The 21,955-nt window shown below is 52.0% G+C and overlaps 1 protein-coding gene across 1 annotated transcript in view; it reads left to right on the top strand.

Annotated features, from left to right (window-relative positions):
- The window catches only part of SHANK2 (SH3 and multiple ankyrin repeat domains 2), a 476,261-nt gene that overhangs the window by 106,406 nt on the left and 347,900 nt on the right, over positions 1-21,955 (top strand). Inside the window, exon 9 of the mRNA XM_063092864.1 lies at positions 7,099-7,165. Coding sequence (XP_062948934.1) covers positions 7,099-7,165 — 67 coding nt within the window. The remainder of the gene's footprint in view (positions 1-7,098; positions 7,166-21,955) is intronic.

Below are 21,955 nucleotides of genomic sequence, written 5' to 3'. Positions count from 1 at the left end.
CCAGGCCTCCAGACAAGGTTTGCACAGGCGTGTGTGGTGTGAGTGGCAGGGGGTCTGGACTGACCGTGAACCCTGGGGCCCCGGCCTCCTATCCACAGGTGGGGTCTTGATGGGCGCCTCCCCGGCTATGTCTGCTGTGCCACGGCGCTTTCCAACCATGAGTGGGATGGAGCCTCCAGACCCCGTCTTTTTCTCATCCGAATACCTAGAAGGCTCTGGTTGTCATGTTACAGATTTTGAAGGTGTGCTTCAAAGACCATGACACTAACCGACTGTTAGGTGTGAGCCTTTGAGTTATGAGAACAGATGAAGACTCCCTTTTGTCCCCCGGTGCTGTAAAGAGGGGGCCGTGCTCTCTCCAGGGTTTGGCTCCCAGATGCGCTTTTCTGCAGAGCGGCTCTGAGGCAGAGGTGGGACAAGCACAGTTGTCCCCTCTCTGGTGCCCCTGCATCCTCAGGGTCCCTGTGGCCCTGAGTGCCAAGGACGGAGCCCCCTGCAGTGGGTCCCACGCGGTGGTCTCAGTGTCAATCTCTCATGAGGGGCCTTGTCCACATGAGCAAAGGGTCCCCAGGGCAGACATCACAGCTTCGTTATAGGAAAGCCCAGTCTAGGGCACATGGGAGCAACTTCCACAAGAACTGGTGCTGCCACAGCCTCGCCTTCCAAACTCTAACCACGCCTGCTTGCCCAGCCGTGGATAATGCTTAAGGTGCATGATGTGAATTGTAAGGCGATGTCAAAGGCTCTGCAAGATGACTGTTGTGTTAGGGCTGTGGTAGGCTCACTTGGTTAGAGCCAGGTGTCAGTAACACCAAGGTCAAGAGTTCGGATCCACTCACTGGCCAGCTGCCAAAACAAACAAAAACGACTTTCTTGTTAAGACATTGTCTCTGTCTCAGAGCCAGAGTTAAGGGGCTCCCTCGAGTGGCAGCCCCGAGGGCACAGCATGAGCACCCAGCCCTGGGGGAGGCAGGAGTGGGGATGGGTCCCGCACCCACATCTTTGGTGGAGAAAGGCTGGTGCTGAGGGAGGCAGGCGGATGCTCCCTGCACAGAAGAGAAATAAAGACTGCGTTGCTTTGCGTTATATAACTCTTGGTTTAAAAGTCAATAAAAGACCTTCTCCCCTCCAGCCAGCAGAGCCAGAACTGAGAATTATGGTGGTTCCGAGTGACAGTGGGCGTCGGATATAGGTGACCAGCATGCCGTACTGTGATAGCCGCAGTGGCCATCTGCTGCTCCCCTGTCATGTGTCGTAGCACAGAACTGGCCACCCTCGTCTGAACTCCCCTGCGTCTGCTCCCAGCCTCCCGTCCATGTGAACGTGCCCGCCATGCCCCGCCCATGGACACCTGGTGCACACTGCTGTCCCCAGGTGCTCCCAACCCCTCGGGTGCTTGTTTCCTCCTCTCTGCAGAAGCTCTGGCTCCATGTCTGGATTCCGCACATGATCTGCCAACCTCTGACCTTCCCTCCCTCTGCCACGTTCATCTCGCCTCTGTGCAGATTGATTTGCACATTGGCCCGCCACACATCCAGCCTCCCACCCTGGGCGCCGCTGTAACCCCCACTGGGAGCGCCTGCTCCGGGGACGCGGAAGCTGGATGAGGGCTTTAGAAGGGAGGGGACGGGAAGAACCTGTGCAAATCCTGCAGGGGCTCCTCCTGCTCCGGGTGCTTCTAAATCCAAAGGTTCTCCCCTCACATGGATACCTACATTTTATTACGATGGTGGCCAAAAGGCTGGCTAGGGTACATACTGTCGAAATGCCGTTGGAAGGAAGGAGAGAGGAAAGGTGAATTTACGGGGAGAATATGGGGAAGCCCCATCCCCATTTCTTTTTCATGTCCCCTCCAGTCTTTACGGTCCTGAAGAACCTGTCCAGGGCAGCATGGTCTTACAGACGGCGTCCTTCACATGCTCAGAACACTTTTCATTATGGAACATCCCATGGCTGCCCAGCCGAATGCAGCTTGCTGCATGGGGCTCTCGTAAGCCCTCAGGAATAATCCATTAGTCTTTTGTTGTGCTGCTATTTCTACTAAGGTGTTTGACCTGTGTTTCTATTACAACTCAAGTGTTTAAAAATGCTATAGTCACTGAAAATTGTTTAGAGACATTCTGTGCCATGATCATTAGATGAAGATTCTGAACGTGAATAACTTGAGTTAATGTCTTGGTGTTAGCACTGACTAGCTGTGTGATGTTGGGCAAGTTACTTAGCCTCTCTGTGCCTCAGTTTCCTCCTCTGTCCAGTAGAGATAATGGTACCCACTTCAAGGAGTTGTTAGGCTCAAAGGGGACACTCAGAACAGTGTGAGGCACAGAATAAACACTTATGTACACATCTTCACTAATAGTATTGTTGTTATTGATATGTAAGCCTGTGACCAAAGACTGTCCCCAACATTCTGCCTTCTTTATGCATCCAAACCAACAGCTGGACGCCAGCTGGATGACACTGAAATGTCACCCTCAGACCCAGTCCCCTCTTCATCTTCCCGAGAGACATTTACTGGGAGCTCCTGATGTGCTGCGCATGGGGAGGGCAGTGACAGAGGACAGGCAGGGGCCACTTCCTGCCGAGAGGAATTCCCCGGCCTGGAAACCATCAAGGGAGAAACAATAAGGCCACAGACACATGTTTGCATTATTCTCGTTTGCATTAGGAGCCGAGTTATTTTCACCAGACTTGCCCATGTGGCTTCGCTGCTGCATGGGTAGCTGGGTTTCAGCTCTGAGAGCTTTCCTTTGGAAGCAGAGGCTTGGCGTTGCTGCTTGGTGGTCCACCGGGTGTGCATTCAAATGCAGACATGCAGGTGGGCACTCATATGAGTCTGATTGTTTATTTATGTGGGGGCCTAGGTGACCTTTAATGTGAGCAGTCTGCTCTTTACATATCAGTGGTCAATGGTAATTTTTCTGACAATAACAACACCAAACTTTTTTAGGGCTGACCGGGCTCTAAAGCTCTAAGGCTTTACGTACACGATCACATGGAATCCTTACACCAAACCCATTTCACAGATGAAACAACTTAGGCCCATGAATTAAACATCATGCCCAGTGTCGCATACTCTGGCATTTGCACCCAGGTGTCCTGAGGCCAGAGCCTGTGTCCCTCACCTCTGTGGCCACCACCCCTTGGTCCTCTGCCAGTTCCATATCAGGCATTTGGTGGGGCTGGCCTGCAGGAACAGGTGAGAGATTCACGCCACTGTGGCCAGAGGGACCTGGCGCTGTCACAGAGGCAGCACGATCCTCAGGGGCCCAGAGAAGGGAGTGTTCAGCTTAGCCTGAGCAGCAGGCCACGGGTCCGAGAAGTTTTGCTGTGTCCACACTCTCAAGTCGAGTTCTAAAAACTAAGTGGGAAGTGGGCCACAGGGAAAGGAGGTCTCCTTTAGGGAGGAGGACCCCCTAGGTATCTGTCTCTGATTGAACGTGGCCTGGAGACGTGTACTCCTAAATGCTTGCTTTTCTCGCAGCAACTCAGGAGACGCATGATCTTGTAGAGAGGCAAGTGGCAGGAAAGGGTCAGCACCCCTGGGGGCCGCTCACAAGACAGCCCCACCTGGCTCGTGCGGGCATCCTCTGAGGAAGGCTCCTTCCTCCCGTGTCTTTCTGCACTCTCTGCATCCTGATGTCACAAGCCTGTGGAGGGACAGCTGTTCCAGAGCTCAGACATCTCTCCCAGGACCTGCCAACTCCTTAGAGTAGACTTCTCATGCAAGGGCTCTTCAGAAAGCTCGGGGAAAAACAGGATTGAACGATAACACGATCTTTCCCTGGAGCTTTTGAGGTGCCCTTGTGCTTGACCTTCTCTCCCTGTGGTCCACACAGGTGGGCGTCTGCCTTTTTTAAAAGTTGTGTTAAACTGAAGCTCTGTCCCCATTATACACCAACTCCCCATCCCTTCCCCCAGCCCCTGGGAACCTCATTTCTATTTCCTGTCTCTATAAGTCTGACCACTCTAGGGACCTCCTATGAGTGACATCATAAAGTATTTGTCCTTTGTGACTGGCTTATTTTCCTCATCTTAATGTTCTCAAGGTTCATCCCTGTTGTAGCATGTGTCACTATTTCTTTCATTTTAAGGCTAAGTAATATTGCATTGTATGTACAAGGGGTCTTCAAAAAGTCCATGGAAATGTTGCTATTGGGTTTTAATTCCATTTTTCCGCAAACTTTTGAAGTCCCTCATATATACTACATTTTGTTTATCCATCTACTTGTTGGTGGACACTCGTGTTGCTTCCCTCCACCTTTTAACTCTTGTGAATAGTGCTGCTGTGACCATGGGTGTGCACATATCTCTGGGAGTCCCTGAGGTCTCATTACCTTGGGTTAAAATGCCACAGACTGGGTACCTTAAACAATAGAAATTAATTTTTTTCCTCCATTCAGGAGGCTGAAAGTCTGAGATCAGGGTGCCATCACGGTCAGTTTTTAGTGAGGGCTCTCTTCCTGACTTGTGGACAGCTGCCTTCTTGCTGGAAACTCACATGTCAGGGGGAGAGAGAGAGAGTGTGCACACTCTCTGTTGTCTGTTCTTATAACGGCAATAATTCCATCCTGAGGGCACCACCCTCATGACTCCCCCTAAACCTAATTTCTTTCCAGAGGCCCCTTCTCCAAATAGATCACATTGGGGGTTAGGACTTCAATATATGAATTTTGGGAAGACCAAATTCAGCCCATAGCAGTCCACCCCTTGACCCCCCCAAATTCATGTCCTTATTGAATGAAAAATACAATCATTCTATCCCAGTAGCCTCCAAAGTCTTAAATTTTTCCACAATCAGCTCTAAAGTCGGAAGCCCGAAGTCTTGTCTAAATATTATTTAAATTAGATATGGATGAGACTTGAGATACAATTCATCCTGAGGCAAAATTCCTCTCTGTGAGCCTGTGAAACTAGACAAATTATGTATTTCCAAAATCTAATGGTGGGACAGGTATAGGGTAGACATTCCCATTCCAAAAGGGAGAAATAGCCAAGAAAGAAGGGATGATGGGTTTCAAGCACTCCAAAACCTAACGAGGCAAACTCCATCAGATCTTAAGGCTTGGGAATAATCCTCCTTGGTTTGATGCTTGCCCTCTAGGCTCACTAGGGCAGGAACATTACCCCCACAGCTCTGGGACCCACCCCCAGGGCTTCGGGCAGCCCTGCCCCTACAACTCTGCCCAGTGGTTCTGCCCACAAGGCTTTGGGCAGAGGCCAATGTGGCTGATGAAACCAAGGCAGTGCCCCTGATGATCTCTGAATTGCCTTTGGGATTATCTTTCTGTCTTTTTAAAGAATAGCCCACATTCACAGCCAGATAGCTCTGTCATCCTATCCTGTCAAATCCCAGGAGGCTGACAGTTTTCTTTCATTTCTTCCCATCTCTATCCCCTTTGGCTCAAACTTGTGGTGTTTCTGCTCATATCATACCGTAATTTTTTTGTCAAGTGGTATTCCAGCCACACCCTTGTTGTTCATTTTTTACAATATGGATAGGCTTTCTCACATTTTTGCCAAATTGATGGACTGAGATTTTTCCAAATCTTCTAGTTCTGGGTCCTTTTTGCGTAACAATTCCTTCTTCAATTCGTCTCTCTCCTTTTGCATTTTACTATAAGCAGTCAGAGGAACCAGCTTCTCCTTCAACACTTTGCCTAGAAATCTCCTCAGCTAAACATCCGATTTTATCATTCTCAAGGTTTACCTTTCACAAAATACATAGTTCAGCTGAGTTCTTTCCACTTTATAACAAGGTTCACCTTTTCTCCAGTTTCTAATAACATGTTTCTCATTTCTGTCTGAGACCTCAGCAGAATCACTTTAACATTCATATTTCTAACGTGCACCTCCAAGTTCTTCCAGCCTCCATTCATTACCGAGTTCTAAAGCCATTTCCACATTTTTAGGTATTTGTTACAGCAGCACCCCACTCCTGGTACTAAAGTCTGTATTAGCCAGCATTCTCCAGAGAGACAGGATACACACTCCCCCCCCCACACGAATACTTATATACTTATATGTGTGTGTTTATATATATATATATATATATATATATATTTCATATACATATATGCACATAAGTATAGTATATATATGTTTTTGTGTGTATACATATATATGAAATTTATTGTAAGGCATTGACTCACATGTTTGTGGGGCTAGCATATCTGAAATATATAGGGAAAGCTGGAAACTAAGGACAGAGTTGATGCTTCAGGCTTGAGGAAGAATTTCTTCTTCTCCAGGGAACCTCGGTTTTTGGTCTTAAGCCGTCCAGCTGATTGTATAACACCCACCCGCATTATCATGTGATGTCAACTTATTGTAGATGTGTGTCTCCAGACTGCCATTGATAAACCCAGCTCTTTTGTAGGTGCACATGTGCTGTTTTTGAGCTCAAGGTCTTTCCCTCTGGGGCACCGTGAGCCTTGCTCATGTGGTCTCTGGTTTTCCAGGGTCACCCCAGGAGCACTCGGCTTCACCTACCTGGCTGCTCTTGCATGCCAAGGATTCTGCAGTTTTGCTTTAAGCAGCAGATCTGTAGGTACTAAATCTGAATAATTTCCTAGAGGTGGTGGTTTTGATGTTGGCTGTGCATACATCTGTGGGTGGAATTTTTTCTGCTCAACTGAAATCTGAGAAAGGGCTTTAAATGCTTTTTGAGGTTTCCTCTTCTCTCCAGTTATGAGAACTGGTTTGTATCTAATCAGAAAAATGATTGTGAGGTTCGAAACCAGTCGAGCCTGGTGGGAAAACAGGAAGTAGTCAGTGGGGGTTTCCAGGCTGTGTTCCTGTGGAATTCTCCATGGCTGTACAGACAATTCCCTCCTTGTGCTTTCTGGACAGAGGCCCTTGCTCACCTAGGTTCTGGTGGAATGATAACCTTATCATCACAAAATGGCCAGGGGCTTTGAGAGAAGCAAGGGCGGTGTGTGGCACGGAGGGAAGACATGAGTCGATAGATGTTGTGTCTGCCATGTCAAGAGCTACTATTGGACTCCTTTTGGTGTTAGACCTTCAGTGACAAAACAGTGTATATAGAACAATTGTCCTGCAGTTGACACTTAATTTAATTTGGTTTCCACTCTGCAGGTGGCGATCATAGCAGGCAACTTTGAACTGGCAGAATACATCAAGAACCACAAAGAAACAGACATCGGTAAGTAGGCTCATTGGTAAACTGTGGCAGGAATCGGTCTGGCTAAGGAGATGCTCGCCAGCTTTTTAAAAACCTCCTAAGATTGGTTCAGAGCCTGCTTTTAGCAAAACATAACACTAACATCTTTTCCATCTCCGGTCTTATGTGTTCTTAATTACAGCAGGGATGGGGCTGAGGAAGGCCTTAGAAATTAGGCAATCTGACATGAGCCACCTGCTCTCCTGGAAAGATGTTCCAGTCTCTTATGACAGTCCCCATTGCAAGGTTTCTCTCTGCACTAACATCATAGATTTAGTCAAGTGGAAAGAGGAACAAGAAATCTTTAATTTACACGGATTGGGTCTAGGATTCTCTACCTGATGTACGATTTTCCCAAATATTGATGAGTCTTGATATGTGCCATTACACGTTTGTCTAAACTCGCAGAACATACCCCTTGAAGAGTGAACCCTGATGTGGACTCTAGACTTTGGGTGATGATGTAGGTTCCTCAGTTGTAACGAATGCACACTCTGGTGGAGAATGTTGATAATTGGGGAGGCTGTGCATGTCGGGGGGGAGAATATCTCTACCTTTCTCTCAATTTTGCTCTAAGCCTAAAACTGCTTTAAAAAATGAAGTCTTAAAAAAAAAGAAATTAGGCGGGGAGGCTTGCTACACGTTGAGCAGTGGATGCAGAGCATTGCTCTTCAATTGTCCAATCGCATTTTTTTGCAACTAATTTCGCTGTGTTTCTTGAAAGATACTGTTACAACTACACTTGCATTTAGACAGAGAGATGGCGAGTGATGTGCTCTCAGGGAGCACAGAGCCCGCGGTGCCCTCTCCCTGCCCTCTCCCACCACTCACTTCCCCAGCCACGTGCTCGTGTGCTCACGACCCTTCCCCTTTCCAGTACCTCTGGTGCCCACCAGGAGGACAGTGTCTGGGGCTCCTTCTTTCTCCCATCGCCCAGCCATCGGCTGGGTCCAGTCTTGCACCTTGGACGAGCCCGCTGGCCTGTTTCCTCCCGCCCCGGGCTTGCACAGGACCTGCAGCGGGGAGCAGTCCCGGTGGACCAGCAGCGGTGAGCTTTCGAGGATGGTGGCCTCCCATCCAGGGAGTTGGGGTGGGGCTCCCGGGTGCCTGGAGAGGTGGCCAGGCAGCATCTGCCTCTTATGACCTGTGCTTCTCATGCCGTTTCTGGTGCTGGGGGTGAGTGAAACCATGTGTTTGGCTGTCGAGTCTTTCCCCTGTCGAATGTGTGCCTTGCCTCGATGGTGGCTGGTCCCCACCCTGCCTCAGAGACTTGCACAAGGATGCAGAGCACATGCTTTGCTTGCAGCACCGGGGCCTGCGGAAGGCTGTGCCTGATGCTGATGCCATCCTCCTGCAAGCCAGGGCAAAGCACTTAATTGCTCTGAGATCCAGGGCCCCATCATGGCTGCATCAGCACCTCCATGTGCGCATTATAGAGATGGATGAGCTAATGTCTGCAGAGTGGTTTAGAAAATAAACCGAGCTCTTGGAATGCAGAGACTCTCTTCCTACCAGCTTCCCAGTAGGAGAGAGTTTGGCTGGAGGTCTAAAAATAGCAGCTGATGTGGAGGGAATCAGGCCTCTATTAAATGAGTGCACAGCACAGAGGGGAGGTTAGGGAGCGTGCATGAGGTCCCAGCCCACAACTGCACAGCATCCCTGCACGCTAGTCCCCGTGAGCTCCAGGGACCTCTGAGTTGTCTGCGATGGTAACAAGCTCTGGGCTACCCTCATTACAGCTGTTAAGTGCCGACCTTCACTGGTGCCTGCGCAGCGTGGCATAGAGGGAGGTGTGAAGTATCTTTCTTTTCCCGGCTCTCTGAATGGAGCCGAGAGATACTCGGGACTTCTAACCCCTGCCCCGAAGCCTGGCCCTCTGGAGGCACAGCCTCCTTCCTTTCCTCTGCAAATGTAAGGACCGGCCACTACCCTCTCCTACTCACAAACAGGACCACTTGCTATGTCCCTTCAAGCACCAAGCTGGTGTTATAACCCAGCTGGGGGAGGTCCATGGCTCGTCTCTTCAATTTCCAGATGTGATACTAACACTTCTTTACAAACGGAGACTTTTTATCATTGTTATACAATTAATACCCATTTGTTGGGCAAATACATTTTAATTACCACTCACCCATCTGATCAATTATTTATTTAAACTATAAGCAGCATCCGCTGTGGAGAGAAGGTGGCACCCACCTCAGGCTCCCGTGACTCCCACATTTCATGGGCTAGGATTGAGGTCTGAGGTCTCTCGTTTGCATGTTTTTGTAAATGACCCAGGTCCACAGTGAAGACGCAGGACTGGCTTTTATGATCAGCTGGTACAGGGAGTCATGTCTGTTGTGACCTGTGTTTTGTGCTTTCCCAGGGCCCCAAAAGGAAAGGAAAGTTTAGGAAATCTGCACTCTCCACAGGGTCCCGTCTGCGTCTCTATGGAGGGAAAAAAACAGAAAACACCTCTTCTTTCCTCTGAGACATCTGAGGATTTGTGGTTGTGAACTAGCAAACTGTAGTCAGTGCAAACTGTGCTGTTCCAATTGACTATGTTGGACATTTCCCAGAGATAGCGAGGAAGGGCATGAAGGCTGTGGGTCCTCTAGGAACCAGTCATCTCTCCGTGTGTGGGTTGATCGAAGCACCATGAATCTGCTGTAGAATCCCAATTCCACACTGGGTTAAATGAACCTCTGGGTTTGAACCACGTGTTTCTCCCGTGCCCTGTGGCCACCCCAAACTGGTGTTTCCCCTTGTTGCTGGAGGGGCCCAGTGCTGTGTATGGGGGGGTCTGATGCTGCCTTTCCTGCAGCCTGCAGGGGTCTGGTAACTCCTGCCTGCGGGCCTGTGCCCATCGTCTAAGAAAGCTGCTCTGCTTCTGGACGAACGAATAACCACGATGCCCCTTACTGAGTGCCAGGCCCAGCCTTTCATGTACAACGTTACATCCGTTCAGTCCTTTCCGTCTGGATGCAGTTGTCGTCCCCATTGTAGAGAGGAGGATCCTAAGAAATGACATGGTTTGGGGGTTGGGCTCCCTGAGAAGACCTTGAGGAGGGATTGGAGGGCAGGCGGTTTACAGTGGAGGTGATGCCCAGAAGCAGCAGTGGGCTTAGGGACATATGTCAGGAAGGGGCCCTGAGGCTCATTCCCCCCAGGGTTCCCTGGGAGGCTGCAGAGGGCACACCTGGATGTTGTCCCACCCCAAAGAGGCAGCAGGTTCTGTATTTACCCCCAGTTCATGTTTCTGGCCAGTGCAGGCCTGCAGTGCACCGAGGAAGAGCTCCATCAGGGAGCTGCAGGTGGTCGTGGGATGAGCAGTACGCGGATGGGGACGCCGAGTGCCAGGGACACAGGCAGGACACCGATGGCCTCCCATACTCAGGACTTTCCCAAACCACACACTAGAATCATTGGCCAAGCCAGCTTTCAAACCCAAGTCCGTGGGACTCTGGAGCCTGTCACCCCAACCACGCCCCCCGCCTCCCTGGCGAAGCTGAGAAGAGGCTTCCCCGTGCACAGGGCGGGACAGGGCCACCTCGCACAGGCTGGACACAGTGGGCAGAGGGGAGAGGAGGATTCCTTGGCCACAGACCACCGACAGGTAGAGGGTCTCTCCTCTGCTTCCTCGCCCGGGCTCCACCTCTTCCCCAGAGGCAGGCGTTTCCCTGCCTGCCTGGCCAGCTCCCCAGATGTGATCAGAGGGGAAGGGGCGGAGCTGGAGGAGGGTGCTCTGGAGCAGCAGCCAATTGTCAGGATCAAGGACTAAGGTGCAGGCCCCACAGCTGTGCGCTCCCAAGGGACGACTCCATAGCTCACAGTGGCCTCTCCCCAGCGGTGTGCAAGGTACTCATCCTGCCTCCGGGAGACGCACAATTTAGACGGAACCGGTCCTGTCCGCCCTGTCCTCACCCAGGGCACAGAGCAAGTCCTCACCTGCAGAATCCGTTGTTTTTCTCTGCAAGTCCTGGATTCCTCTTCGACTTCCACGTTCACTTTTAACATTTCAAAAAGAAATGTCCTCCTGGGCATTGCTCACCTGCTGTGAAATATTCCACAGGCCGCTGGACTGCTCCTTGCCAGAGCGCTGACCTCGGGATGAGGGTCCAGCAGGGCCATCGGGGGACCTTACAGAGCAGAGATGCAGCCTGGTGCACTGCTCTGAGGAGCAGGGACGGCGGGGGGGCGGTGGAGGACAAGCTTCCAGCGTTGTAGTCACCTCTGTGAGGTTATGAAAGGGAAGAATTCTGGTGGTGAGACCTTAGCGGCTGTCATGCCAGAACTCCAGCAAAACTGCCCTGGTCTCCTCCAGTCCAGAGAGGACTTCATGCATCCTTGGGAAAGCAAGCTGCCTCGTGCCACCAGCGGAGCATCCTTTCCCCCTTTGGTGTGCAAGGACTGTGCTGTGCTTGAGTGGGCTTGGATGCCTGCACTTTCAGCACCTGCCCCTTCTCCCATGTGGACCATGCTAATTTGGGGATCCGGGAATGTTCGCACATCCCAGGCCCTTTGGGAAGCAATGGCCAGAGAGGACAGTGCCCCTCAGATCTAGAAGCACTGACCGCATGCACCCGTCAGAGTTGGCACCCGGTGGTGGTTGGCAGCTTTTTAACAGGAGAATGGAGCTTGCCCGCACAGAGGAAGACCTTTCCCCCACTTTGCCCCTTTGGCTGCAGCAACCCCCCACTTTTCCCATGGGCTGCTTCAATGTCCCGCCCTCCGCCCCATCCCCCACGAGGCTTCTGCGTCATTGGCGATTGATCCCCGTGGCAGAGCCTGAGAGCCACACCTTTCCTGTCCTCAATCCTGACTCTGTTCTGGGCTTGCCTTTGTAAAACCTCCAAGGCACCCCACTGCCCAGCAGCGCCTGTCAGGTTTGGGGTGCCTCTGAGTCCCCTGGGAGCTTGTGCAGAATGCAGATGGCACCTGACTCAGAAGTCCTGGGGAGGCCTCTGGAATTGCCATTTTGTGTCCCCCCCCAGCAGTCCTGATGCTGCATGTCCAAGCACCAGCTCCACCATCCCTTCCAGGACAGTCAGGTGTCCCTACTTGTCCTTGTCACCCATGGGCCCATTCCAAGCATGTGGATGGGCCATGCGTTGCTCTCCTGGGGCTGCTGTAACAAGTGGCCACCAACTGGGGGGCTTAAAACAACTAGAATTCACCTCTCCCGGTTCTGAAGTCCAGAAGTCTAAAAGCAAGATATTGGCCGGGTGGTTTCTTTCTGGAGGCTCTGTTCCAGGCCCCTATCCCGGCTTCTGGTGGTGGCCCCCTATCCTTGGCATTCCTCGGGTGGTAGACCCATCTCTCCAGTCTCTGCCCCCATCTCCACATGACCTCCTCTGCGTGTCTGTTTCTCAAGGTTCCCTCTGCCTTTTTCTTATAAGGACACCAGTCTTTGGATTTAGGGCTCACCCTAAATCCCAGATGATCTCATCTTGAGATCCCTAAATTAATTACTTCTGCAAAGTCTTTGTTTCCAAATAAGCTCACAATGGTAGGTCCCAGGAATTAGGACGTGGGCGTATCTTTTGGGGGCTACCGCTCCACCCATTATTGGGCACTCACCTTGCTTTATGGCTGTTTGTGTTTCTAGGCTGTTACCTCCTCGAGGGCAGGTGGCATCTGACTGCCTTCCCTGCAGTGCCTGGCGCATAGGAGGGCCTCCGTGGGTGTGTGTTGAATGAATGACTTCTCCCTGGCTGGTGTTCCCTTGCCCGGCTTAGCCCTCCCCGTCTCTCGTTAACATAAAACTCGCTTTCCATGGGTGCCCAGGAGTAGAACAGCTATTGGCAAATCAATTGTTGGGTTGAACGTGTTTGCCGGGGTGCAATGTTTTATCCTTCCTGAACATTTTCAGAGTCCGGGGAAGTCACAGCTCACACAGGCGGGGAGGCATTTGGAGGTGGCCGTTGTCTTGGGTGCACTGCTCTGGGTCCTCACGCCAGCTATTTCTGGGACCCCATTTGAGATTATGGATATCCACGTTAGGTTGTGGGAGGCCACGTCACTTTCTGACCCTGTGGTCTGTCTTATCTCCCCCCACCCAGTATTTTCCGTGGCCCTTGAGGATGCGGCTGTGACCTTTCTCAGTTGAGGCTGTTCTTTGGTCTGCTGGGTGGTGGTGGGTGGTTTGTCACATGATTGCTGGAGGGTCACCTTGTTCTTTACCTGCCATTTGTCAAACGTGGCAGAGAGGGATGGGAGGGGGCTCGGCGAGGCTCAGCGTCCAAGCTGCACCACAGCATAGGAGACACATGGAAGGGTCACACCTGTCCTCTAGGCTTGAGGCTGTTGGTGGTCACTTCTGTGTTAGGACACACACTCTGGGTGCTCCCGAGCAGAGTTGTCAGACATCTCTTGGGGCTGGGACACAGTTTTGTCGATCCTGGTCTCACGTGTCAGGCTTCTGAATGTGGATGAAACCGAGGTAAGCCTCGCCTTTGCCTGTACTGGGTTGGGTTGCATTTGTGAATATAGATATGGTGAGACTATCTCCAGTTTTTTATGGGGTGGATTTTGATGCTTCAAAGTGAGTAAATTAAAATACTAAACATTGTCGTGACTTTCCATGTACAGCCTAATCAATGGGATGTTTTTCTTTAAAAAAAAATCCCTTTAAAAGATCGAATAGCTTCCTCTAAAGAGTGAGGGATCCTTTGTTTTCCAAACACGGAAGTGTGCTGCCGAGAAACCAGCGCACTTGGGATGCTCGAATGTGGCTTTAGGGGAAGAGACAGTAAACATGCTGAAACACAGCAAGGTGATTAATGGGCACCCTGAGGTCTGTAGAATCCAGAAATGGATCCGGAATGCCGTGTGGACGCAACTCTCCCTCTTTAAAAGAGAGATTTCATCTTGACGTGAGACATTCTGTTCACAGTCCAGCTAGCATGTATGTTGCTACTGTCTGATTCTGGGATTCTTTTTTTTTTTTTTTTTTTTTTTTAACCACTTCCTCTTTAAAAAAAAATTAAATGTGACCTCCATTTGGTTATTTTATTTGCCAACTCAAAGAAACTGGTGGTTTAAAAGCGACAGGGAATACCAAAGTTAATCCCTGTTTGTTGTCGTCCAGCGCTGAGCTGTGGCTGAGTAAATGAGCCCAGCAGGTTTTAAAAGCTTTTGCTATACAGCATTGGCGATGGCTTCTGTAGGATGGAGGTCCCCAAAAGCAAGGCTGCTGGGGAGCTGGAGAGCTCGCGTCCGAAATAGTCATGCAAATATTAAGCATGTTGCAAGCTGATAAGCTCTGGACTGGGATAACCTATTTTTTACAGTCTTTGTTATTTTTGTTTTTGCTTGGCTTTGTGGGGAGATGCACTGTCAGATGGATTAAGTGACATGGGTTGTTCCTCTTCAACTGAACAAGGTTTGTTTTCATACATCTTGTCCTTCTGCAGCTATGGAGAGAGAAGCGAGAGGTTTTTGTTTTTTAAAATGAAGCACAATTGAGCCGATGTGTGAGTTTGGGTGCCTGATTAGCTGACTAAGGAATACTTGGATACTGTTGCTAGGTTTCAGGACCGGGTGCGTGTATAATTATGCTGTAGATGTGAGTAGATGATGGGGAGAGGGTGATGTTTTCAAACAGATTTCTTAATGTAATATTTTGTGTGTGTGTGTGTGTATGTGTGTGTGTGTGTGTGAGAGAGAGAGAATGTAAAATCCAGGCTGATTTTGAGCAATGCTTTTTTATAAATATACCTGTTTGGTACATACCACCTGCTGAGAAATAAAATAGATCTGATTTGAAAGAAGATTTCAGGTTTCCTGGCGTGTTGACCCTGAAATGGGTTTCTTCCAATGAAACATAGATGATGGTTTTAAGTAAACGCGGTGTCCTTTGTGCTTTTAAGTAGAACAGCAGATCCCAAGGAAAACCCCAAATTCTAACCTGTTTCCTTTCATTAGATCGGATTGATCGGGGTCACCATCGTGGAGTCATCCTTTACGAGCTTTAAGAATGAACCCTCCCGAGGGGAGTCGGGATAGCATTTTACGTAGAATTATGTAGCAATCACAGAGCCATTGACTAGATTCCCACGAATATTTTCAGAACAAGTGGCTGACAGAGGACATAAAGCCCCCAGCAGACCCAGCGGTTTCTAAGCAGACATGAGGAACCAGCCGCCACCGGGTGCCATCTGTCGGGGCTGACTGTATTCCTGCCTCGTCCCCCTTTGCAGGGCCGAGAGAGCAGTGCGCGTGTGTGGGGACCGGCACGTGTGTGGTTTCCGTGAGTGCGTGGCCGACCCCTCACGCTGGTGCTTTTGTCCAGATGTGGCCAGCTGTGTTCTGTCTGCTGTGCTGGGCCTTCATCACCGGCCTTCTGTGTCTGCTGGAGAGATGGTCACGTGTGTGTTTCTGCGGTTCCACTTTCCTCCACGCATGTCTATCCAGAAGTTTTGTTCCCGAATCGTGAAGTGTCGTTGACATGCTGGGACTTGATTGATCTAAGGCAATGCCCTTTCTGTAATGGCCACCAGTTGTTCAGCTGTCAGGTTGGGATGGATTTGCACATTTGGCCAGTTTCCAGCACCGGCGCCCAGGTGTGTCCAATGAGGACCCACTGTTGTCAACTTTGTCCTGTCCGAGTGCTGTGTGCCCTGTGCTCCCGAGGGCCGTGCGGCTTCGTCCTGATTGGATGCAGCAGTGGCAGCGGGGCCTCGGCCTCCCGTCTGGCACGTTTCCATGTGCTTTGCCTTCTTGCCCGCTCCTGACTGCGCCCCTCCCTGCACGCCTCCTCTCGCTTGCCCAAGCTCACCACGTGGCCTGTCCCCTCTGCTGCCAAATGCCACACTGCTCGAGGGAGGGCCTGCCGGGTGACATGACATGTCCTGCTGTGGTTCCTCCTCGTGGAGTCCCTGGCCATGCTGCCTGCCATGCAGCCGAAACGTGTGGCTGCTGGGAAGTGTGTCCCGTGGCCAGTTCCCCACCATATCAACACCTGTTGACACCCTTCTGTCCTCTGGGTTGAATGTTTCCCCAAACCTGAGCCTTTCCTGTTCTTTGCTCCCTGGTCTTGGGCAGTTTGGGTGCCTGTGGAAGAGCCCTGCTCACCCTGTCCCCTGAGCAAGGGTGGAAGCTCCAGAGACCCTCCACGATATCCCAACCACATGGGGCCCCCAGCCCCTTTTATAACAAATATCGCGTCACATCTCCTTCACTGTCCTCAAATGAAAATCCCAGATGAAATGACCTAACATACACAAGATTTTTTCAGAATAAGCGTGGTGTCCTCCCAGACTTCTTAAGGGATAACAAGTGGAAGGGAACGGACGGTGCCGTGGTCCGTGCTGCAGCAGGAGGCACCTGCGCCGCAGACCCGTGTGGAATCAGAGGCCCATTTCTTCCACTCCAATCGATCACCCTCAATTTCAGAGCCCCTCGTGCAGCTGTGGGACAGGAGTGCTTGGCCATTGGTGCTGGGGTTTTCTGAAATGGTGACACCTCTTAGTCAAGTTCCGAACCAAACAAAATTAGGTGGCGGGTTGCAGTCCTGGAAGACGTGGTGACCGTCACGATGGGGCACAGGTACGCTGCATCAGACAGAGGCGGCCGTGCACTCAGATAAACAGGTTCTGCACCTGCACGGATGGCAGGCTCGTTCAAAATCCATAGAGACCTTCCATGCATGGCTGGGCATTTAGCATGACTGGCCCTGCTCACATGTGAGAAGTAGCCCCCTTTGTGTGACAACCCCCAAAGCCCCCTCTGGGTGGGTGGATGCCGTCCTGGGGAAACCCTACTTTGGGTACTAATTAGATCTCAGGCCTGGTGCCCAGGTCACAGCAGGCCTAGGAGAACCCCACACTGCTGTCCCCTCTGCTCTTTCTCCTAAGACGTTCCTCTCTTGGACCTGAGCACTGACCACGCCTGCTCCTGGGCTTCTTGGTCAACCTCTGGCCTCACCCTTCTCAGACCAAAGGGTCTGTGGTCCTCTAGGTTTGCCTCCAGTTGCTCTGCTCTGATCCCTTGTCCGTGAGCTGCCGCTGGGGCCCTTAGCACGTGGAAGAAACTAGCGAGGCCAAGACCCTCCCCGGAAGGCCGTTCCCTGCCCGCCAGCGTCTTCCCCTCCTCCTCTCCACGCCTCGGCCCCCACATCGGAGCGTCCCCCTCCCTCGGCCACCTTTGGCAGCACCGGCTTTGTCTCGGGTCGAGGCTGGTTCTTGTCACCCTGCAGTCTTGCCAGTCCTCTCTCTGACCTCTGCTGTGCCTCTGGCTTGGTCTCAGAGGGAGGTATCAACCAAAGCAGTGACCACCTGGTTGAGATTTAAAACCAAGAGTGTTTATTTGGGAGCTTATGACGACTGTAGCCCAGCACATACGTTCAGGAAGTCCCCAAACATGTGCTCCAGAGGACAAAAGAAAGTCAGGGACCTTTTAAAGGAAAATGTGAAAAGGAGGAGCTTCACAGAAGTTGGGTTGGGTGTCAACATGTGTCGAGCAGCCTTGCCCACGAGGGGTTGGTTTTCCTAGTCAGGCTGTGATCGGGGACCTCCGAGTTGGCAGGAGGTAGCGGAAAACAGCCACCAGCAGATCCGTGTCCAGGAAGAAGCCACAATCCTTGGCGATGCAGCTGAGTGCGGTGTTCTAGGGTGTTCTCGGTGGAAAGGTGCTGCCTGAACCTCAAGCTGAGATGCCCCCCCCTTGGCTCCATTTTAGGTGCTTCGACCAGATCAAGGTCAGTGTCCCTCATTGCAGGTGGCATGTCCCCCAGCTCTGCCACTCGGTCCTGCTTCCCACACTGCCGTGGGCTCTCGCAGCCCTCCTCAGCCTTCTTTCCCCTCCCCCAGCGTGCTTTCTTTCATTGGCCTGTCCTGTCCCCTTGGGCCAGGTCTAGGGTCAGCAGGGACCAGGACTTTGTGTCCCAGCTGAAGAGCTGGAATGTGGCCATCTGTCTCCTGCAGATGGAGAAACTTTACGCCTGCCATAGGGAATGGGGTGGAGGACTGAAGTGAGCATTAGGGGCGGCTAAGTCCCCATGGGGGTGTAGACTCGGGATGGCTTCCTGGAGGAGGGGACATGATCTGAGCAACAAAGACAGCCCGTGTTGTGCTCAGTGCTATTTTTTCAACCCTGGTGATGGCCCTGTTAGGGAGGTGCTGTGGCTGTCCTCATGTTACACATGAGGAGAATGAAGGTCCCGGAGCTCAGACACTTGCCAAGGTCCTAGGTGGTTGCAGGGAGCTGTGGCCTGCACCGAGGTCCCTGGCTCCAGAGCTGCTGCCCTTACGCGTTGGCCACCTTTAGTTACTGGACCTTCGCTCCTGGCACCACCTCCTGCAGCCTCAGAGGAGCCCGACCACTTTGCCTCTGCCACCCCATAGCTGGAGCGGGGTCTCCGGCAGCCTGCCGTCCCCCTGGAGCTCTTTCCTCCGACTTCCCCTTACTCCTGCAGGATTCATGCCTGCAGCTCCGCCCTCCTGGAAGGTCAGTGCCCTCCCAACCCCCTTGCGCGCCCTGGATGCTGGGCCAGCCCAGGCTGCTAGCACACAGGTGGCTTTTCCTGTGGATGTGGCGGGAATAAGCCCTGGGGATGGCTGTCCTCTCCTCACATCACCTCCCCTCACCCCCAGTGCTCTTGGCTAATTTTAAGAGCAAGTTTTGGGTTCTGCCTTACCTGGCCCAAACCCCTCTTTGCATACACTAGCCCCTGGCTTGCATTCTGTCCACCATTGATGACAAAGTCACCTGCTCACGCCTCAGGGTCTGCCACAGTGGCAGAACCCTTCCAATGAGAGGACCCCTTGGCTGTTCCCATCTGGTCTTTTTCTCTGGGTCGTATCATTAAGAAACCCAGTTTCCTGGTCACTCTGGGCTGCACATTAATCCCTTGCTTGCAAGCTGTGGGTCTGGTTCCAGGCTGTGGTCCCAGGTGCGTGCTCAGGGGCTTCCTGCCTGCCTTGCCCACTGCAGCAGCCCTGTCCCCTGCCCTCCCCTGAGCTCGCGGTCCTGGAGGAGCTTGGTGGATGGGGACGGCCACGCAGGCAGAGTCACTCTCTCTTCCCTTCCCGACCCTATGTGTCCCCCTGGCCAGCAGCACACCAGCGACCAGTCCCTCAACTCTTGTCCTCAGAATGTCCCTCTGGGGATTGGGGGGGCTCGCTTTGAGGTTTTCAATCTCAGAAGCAATGAAACCCTTCTTGCAAGTGAGTTCAGTGCATTTTTATAATGGACAGGGGATCTAGTGTAGCTGAAGGTGCCCTGAAGTTCTAGAACTCAGTGCTCACCCGCCCCTGGAATCCCCACCCCTCGGGAGAAAGTCTGTAGGGACCTACCAACAAGAGAACAATCCAAGCTCCCTCCCTGGAGTCCAGCCACTATTTATAGATTTGTCATCATGCCCCCCGCCCCACCCCTCCACCCCCACCCCGCCGCCATCTTCATGGTGAAAGCTGCAGAATTTCAAGGTGTTTTCAGAGATAATTGTCTTTTGGGGTTAGCAGTTGGTGAGCCCAGGAACTGAGACTCGGAATGTGAAATCACCTTTGGAGGTTCAGCCCCTGTCCTGAGCATGGATGGTGGCCCCAGAAGCTGTCATCTCAGTAGGATGCCTGTCGTCAGGAGGCAGCTTGGGACCCCAGCCTGGCCCGGCCCCCTCATTATGTGGATGGAACACCTGCAATTTAGAGAGTGGCAGGGGCTCTTGTGGGGCTACACAGTCCAGTGGGACCAGACACTATGTCCCCCCGTCCCCAGCCCAGAGTCCTAGCAATCCCAATGTAGAGAGCAGCTAGAGGAAATAACTCACAAGAGAAAATTGGCCTGTGTCCCCACAGGCGTGCACCCCCAGTCCACTTCCAGGTCACCCGTGAGGGTCTCAGAAGCTCCTTGGTTCCCAAGTGGCTCCCACATCCCATCCAGCTTTCTCTTTTTCCAGCCCCTTCCACACTGGTCAAATGCAGCATCCGTCCCTGTCCCACATTGTGCTCACCTGTCCCCTTTTCTCAGAGCACCTCTGCCTGTCTCCCCTCCATTCTTCCAAGACTCTTCCTGCAGCCCCCCAAGCTCTCTCTGTTCCCCAGCCAGCCGCAGCCCTTCCTCTGGCTGGACACCCTGTTAGCAGCACCTTCCTTTCCACATTCAGAGTAGTGGCTTATTTCATAGAAAGCAGGGTGCACAGTGCATCCCTGGGCTAGATGGGGCACTCTGGACCCCAGGCTCTGGTCTCTTGCTGTCCACTGCACACTGAGCACTCAGCTCCTGGGCTCTGCCCTGGAGAGGTGCACGGCAAGTAGTTATTGAATGAGGGACACAGCAGAAGGACCGCCCAGGCCATGGGACTGTGGGCGGCAGAGTCACAAACACCTGATTTCCCTCGAAAGTTGGAAAGTTCCTTGACCACTCCTGTGAGATTGCTGGGATCCAGAATGACACTTCTCTCTTCTGACCCCTCATCAAGACCTTCCATTGTGGTGTCCCTGACTCTGCAGGCCTGACAACAGCTGCAGGAACCCAGACAGGGCCCTGATCGGGCCAGACTCATCGGCCCTCAGCGAACCTGGTAGAGCCCCTCATGATATTTGCAGAAAGGCACTCAACCCCAGAATTTCTGGACTTTCTTGCATAAAGCTACTTGCAGCATGCACACCAGAGTTGGGAAATAATTGAATAACTCTGAATTTTCATTAAAATGCAAAGTCACCTTAAGAAAAAGCATTAGACCAAGTACCTGAAAGAGGTGAGTTCCAATCCAGAATTTTCCGTGTGATCAGCACAGTGCTGTGATCCTGGACCAGCCGCGGCATCTCACTGGGCCTCGGCAGCCACTGTGTATAATGTTACCTGTCTGCTCCACTCCCCAGCTCCCAAGCCTGCATTTGGGATTCTTTTGGTTAGAGCTGAGCCCATATTCAAACAGAGTGAATTAAGAGTCCTTTCTGGAAGCTGTTTCTGGGATTTCAAGTATTTGAGCCTCCTAAAAGGGACAGAGGGTTTGGAAGAATATGCGTGGGAGAATTAAATTGAACAGAGAAAAGGTTTCTAATTCTGGTTCTAATAAGCATAAGTGGAGAGACTTGACGGAGGTTTTAGCTGGAGAAGGAAGAATTGATACACGTGCGCACCTAAGTGGGGCTGATTTTAGCTGAGCCAGAGGCGGCGGCAGCTGTCAGAAAAGGAGCAGGAGAGAGAAATCACCCCTCCTCGTCACTTCTGGTCCACGCGGTCATCGTGCTGCCAGCAGGGCAGGGGAGGGTGTTATTCCAGAGAACGGAACAGAAGAAGGGCAGGTGACCAAGGCTGGCAAACACACCAGACAGTCACAATAGAAATTTGGCACAAGAAGCCCAGCGACTTGCCAAAGGGTGACACCCCAGCCATCTGCGTGAGTTGGGGGCCCGAGCCCAGTGTCCTGGCTCTGATCCTGCTGTTGACCACCAGCCTCCTCTGCGTCCTCACGGAGTTATAGAGCTAGTGGAAGACAAACGAGATGCCGACATGCTCTAAAAAGCAGGGGCCGGGGGGATGAGAGCCCCATGCATGGGCTCCTTTCACTAGGAATTACCAGTATTCTTTTCCGTGCCCAGAAGAGAGATAAAAATCGCGGGAAAGGGATAGGACTATGTGATATTTACCCATTTCTCACTGGGCCACGTTTGTGCTCCGGTGGTCAGACTCTCATCAGATCTGAGTCCCTGCTGGGTGTGAGGGCCTGTGTCAGCCGGGTGCAGACTGACGCCACTCAGAGGCATTCGTGAGAGTGGCCGTGTTTGCGGCCACCAGGAGAGGGCGTCCTGCCTGGAGATTCCTGCTTATCCTCACGTATGAATG

This window comes from Cynocephalus volans, chromosome 4 (assembly GCF_027409185.1).
Source record: "Cynocephalus volans isolate mCynVol1 chromosome 4, mCynVol1.pri, whole genome shotgun sequence".
Taxonomy (NCBI): Eukaryota; Metazoa; Chordata; class Mammalia; order Dermoptera; family Cynocephalidae; genus Cynocephalus; species Cynocephalus volans.
This window is presented reverse-complemented; position numbering and strand designations above follow the sequence as displayed.